This window comes from Octodon degus, unplaced genomic scaffold (genome assembly GCF_000260255.1).
Source record: "Octodon degus isolate 3935 unplaced genomic scaffold, OctDeg1.0 scaffold00092, whole genome shotgun sequence".
In the NCBI taxonomy this organism is placed as follows: Eukaryota; Metazoa; Chordata; class Mammalia; order Rodentia; family Octodontidae; genus Octodon; species Octodon degus.
The window spans coordinates 6,764,445-6,766,746 of record NW_004524668.1 but is presented as its reverse complement, the minus strand read 5'-3'; the positions used below and the strand labels follow the sequence as shown (position 1 = coordinate 6,766,746).

General features: G+C 57.7%; 1 protein-coding gene across 1 annotated transcript in view; it reads right to left on the bottom strand.

The window, feature by feature from the left end:
- Tas1r2 (taste 1 receptor member 2) overlaps positions 1 to 1,538 on the bottom strand; it is a 17,450-nt gene extending 15,912 nt beyond the window's left edge. Inside the window, exon 1 of the mRNA XM_004637674.2 lies at positions 1,342 to 1,538. Within this exon, the coding sequence (XP_004637731.1) occupies positions 1,342 to 1,538 (197 nt within the window). The remainder of the gene's footprint in view (positions 1 to 1,341) is intronic.
- Between the last annotated feature and the right edge of the window lie 764 nt (positions 1,539 to 2,302).

Genomic DNA, 2,302 nt, shown 5'->3' with positions numbered 1-2,302 from the left:
GGGGGAGGGGGAGGGGGAGGGGAGGCCATGGGGTGGGGCAAGGCACTGACTGAGGAGCCGCCCCAGAAGAGCCTGGCATTTTCATCACATCTTTGTCACTATAGCACGTCTCTTAGATCACAGCTGTGGCCACCATTGCTGCCTTCTCTATGAGCCCCATCCCCACTCTACCGATGTCCACTGTGGCCCCCATTCCCACTGCCACCATCGTCACCTGTTCTACCTGTCACCAGTATCGCTACCACTGCTGTGACTGTCACCACATCTTTGTGACCACTGCTGTCACCACCGTTATAATGTTATATCACTACCACCACCACGACCGCCCTCGCCACCACCACCTTCACCACCACCGCTGCCACCTGCACCGTCACCACTGTTGTCACCACCGTCATCGCTACCATCACCACCACCACCACCATCACGACACAACTACCGTCACCACAATCACTACCACCACCATCACCAGAATCACTGCCACCAGAATCATCACCACCGTCACCGCCTACACCATCGCTATATGCTTTGATTTTATTATCACCTATGTTTCTCCCATCAACATTATTAGTGGCACTGGCACTACCCCCATTGCCATTGCTAGATTGGCCGTCATTTTCCAAAGCATGAGGAAATCCAGCAGCATGCTTGGGGCCACCACTGACACCTCTGCCCTCTCCACCATCCAGCCATGCTGTCTCCCAACATGGAAATGTCATATTCCTGTACTCAGCCCTTGGTCATCGTTTGCTCTCCCCTTCTCTCGTGGCTCTAGAATGCCCCACCTTCTCTGAGTGAGGTCGCCGTTCACCACCCCCGGCTGGCTGTTGTGTCCCATTGCTTGTGGGAAGATTGTCCACCCAATCTCTTTATGGTGCTGCCTTCCGGAGGGACTTAGAGGGACAGGGTCATCTGCAGACCTGGAAGCACCACCCACCCACCCGCCTACCCAATTATAGCCCTTGGAAAATGCAGCGCTCCCCCTCCACCTGAGAACCTGCTGCAGAAAAACCGCACCCCAACTCCCAAAGGCACAGTGATTGGGAGCCATCTGTTGCTAATGTGGGTGGGGGGCTCTGGTGGTCTCTCAGACCCTCTGAGCCCAGACATCCTAGAACTCTGCAGGGAGACACAGCATCAGGAAAGCCCAGTTCCCACACTGACACAGGACACAAGCCCAAAGACTGCCATGCCACGGATGGCATGGGGCCTCCCTGAGGACCGGGAGATGGGCGGCAACGGATAGAGTGCTCTGAGCCCTCAGGCCTGGTCTGGGCCCTGAGGACCACAGGACCAGACCCCATGCCACCCCCACAGCCACGGCCAGGCTCATGTGAGACTCACTCCTCGCAGTTGGGCACCTGCAGGACGGTGAGGTGGGGAGTGCCCTTCACGTTGGCATGGAGGGTAAAGAGGCCACCCAGGAGGTAGTCTCCGGGCAGAAAGAAGTCCGAGTTCTCAGCCAGCTCAGGTTCAGCCACGACCTGCAGCAGGAAGAGCAGGGCGAGCAGGGCCCAGAGTGTCCTTGTCCGGAGCCCCATGGCTGCAAAGTGACAGTGTCAGGGGGGTGGCCTGCCTCACCGGAGAGGTGGTGACTGGATACCAGGGCATTTGCACAAACATTTACATAGTGATGGTCCTGCCACTGGTGGGAAGCACCTGGGTTGGGCGGTGCCCTCTGAGGACTTAGGGGAGGGGTCCGGAAGGGCTCCTTCCTAGGACAGTGTGGGGCCCGGGAGCAGAGCCCCATCAGAGGGAGAGAGCATCCTGCTAGCTGGCTGCACCTTAGTCTTCCACCTGTGGGTCAGGAGCATGCTCACATTTCAGAATTAGGGACCTATGTGTTCCCAGGATACAGAGTGGAGGAGCAAAAGACCCAAGCTCTGGCACCAACTGAAGGGTGCACCTTGGAATAGTCATACAGCCCCTGGCACGTGGGGCATCCGAAGAGCAGTGGCCGCTTCAGCAAGACCTGGGCCTCCGCTGAGGGCTTGTTATTCACCATCTGTCTCCCTTAGTGCTCACAGGATCTGGGACTCTTGCTAACCTCATTCACAGACGGAGAGACCGAGGAGACCCTGAGAAGTTAGGAAACTCATCCGTGTGCACGGCTAGCAGAGCTGGAATGCGCAGTGTGGCCTCCAGGTCAGATGACGTCACAGGGCCATCGTTTTTTCATAAAAAGCAACAGCAGCTGCAAGAGTGGGGGGCAGCTGTGGGGACAGGGGCTGTCAGCTGCCAATCACTGTCAGCTCTTTGATGTGAGTCCCTCCGTGTACCCCACCCCCCGGGGAAGTAGGGGCAG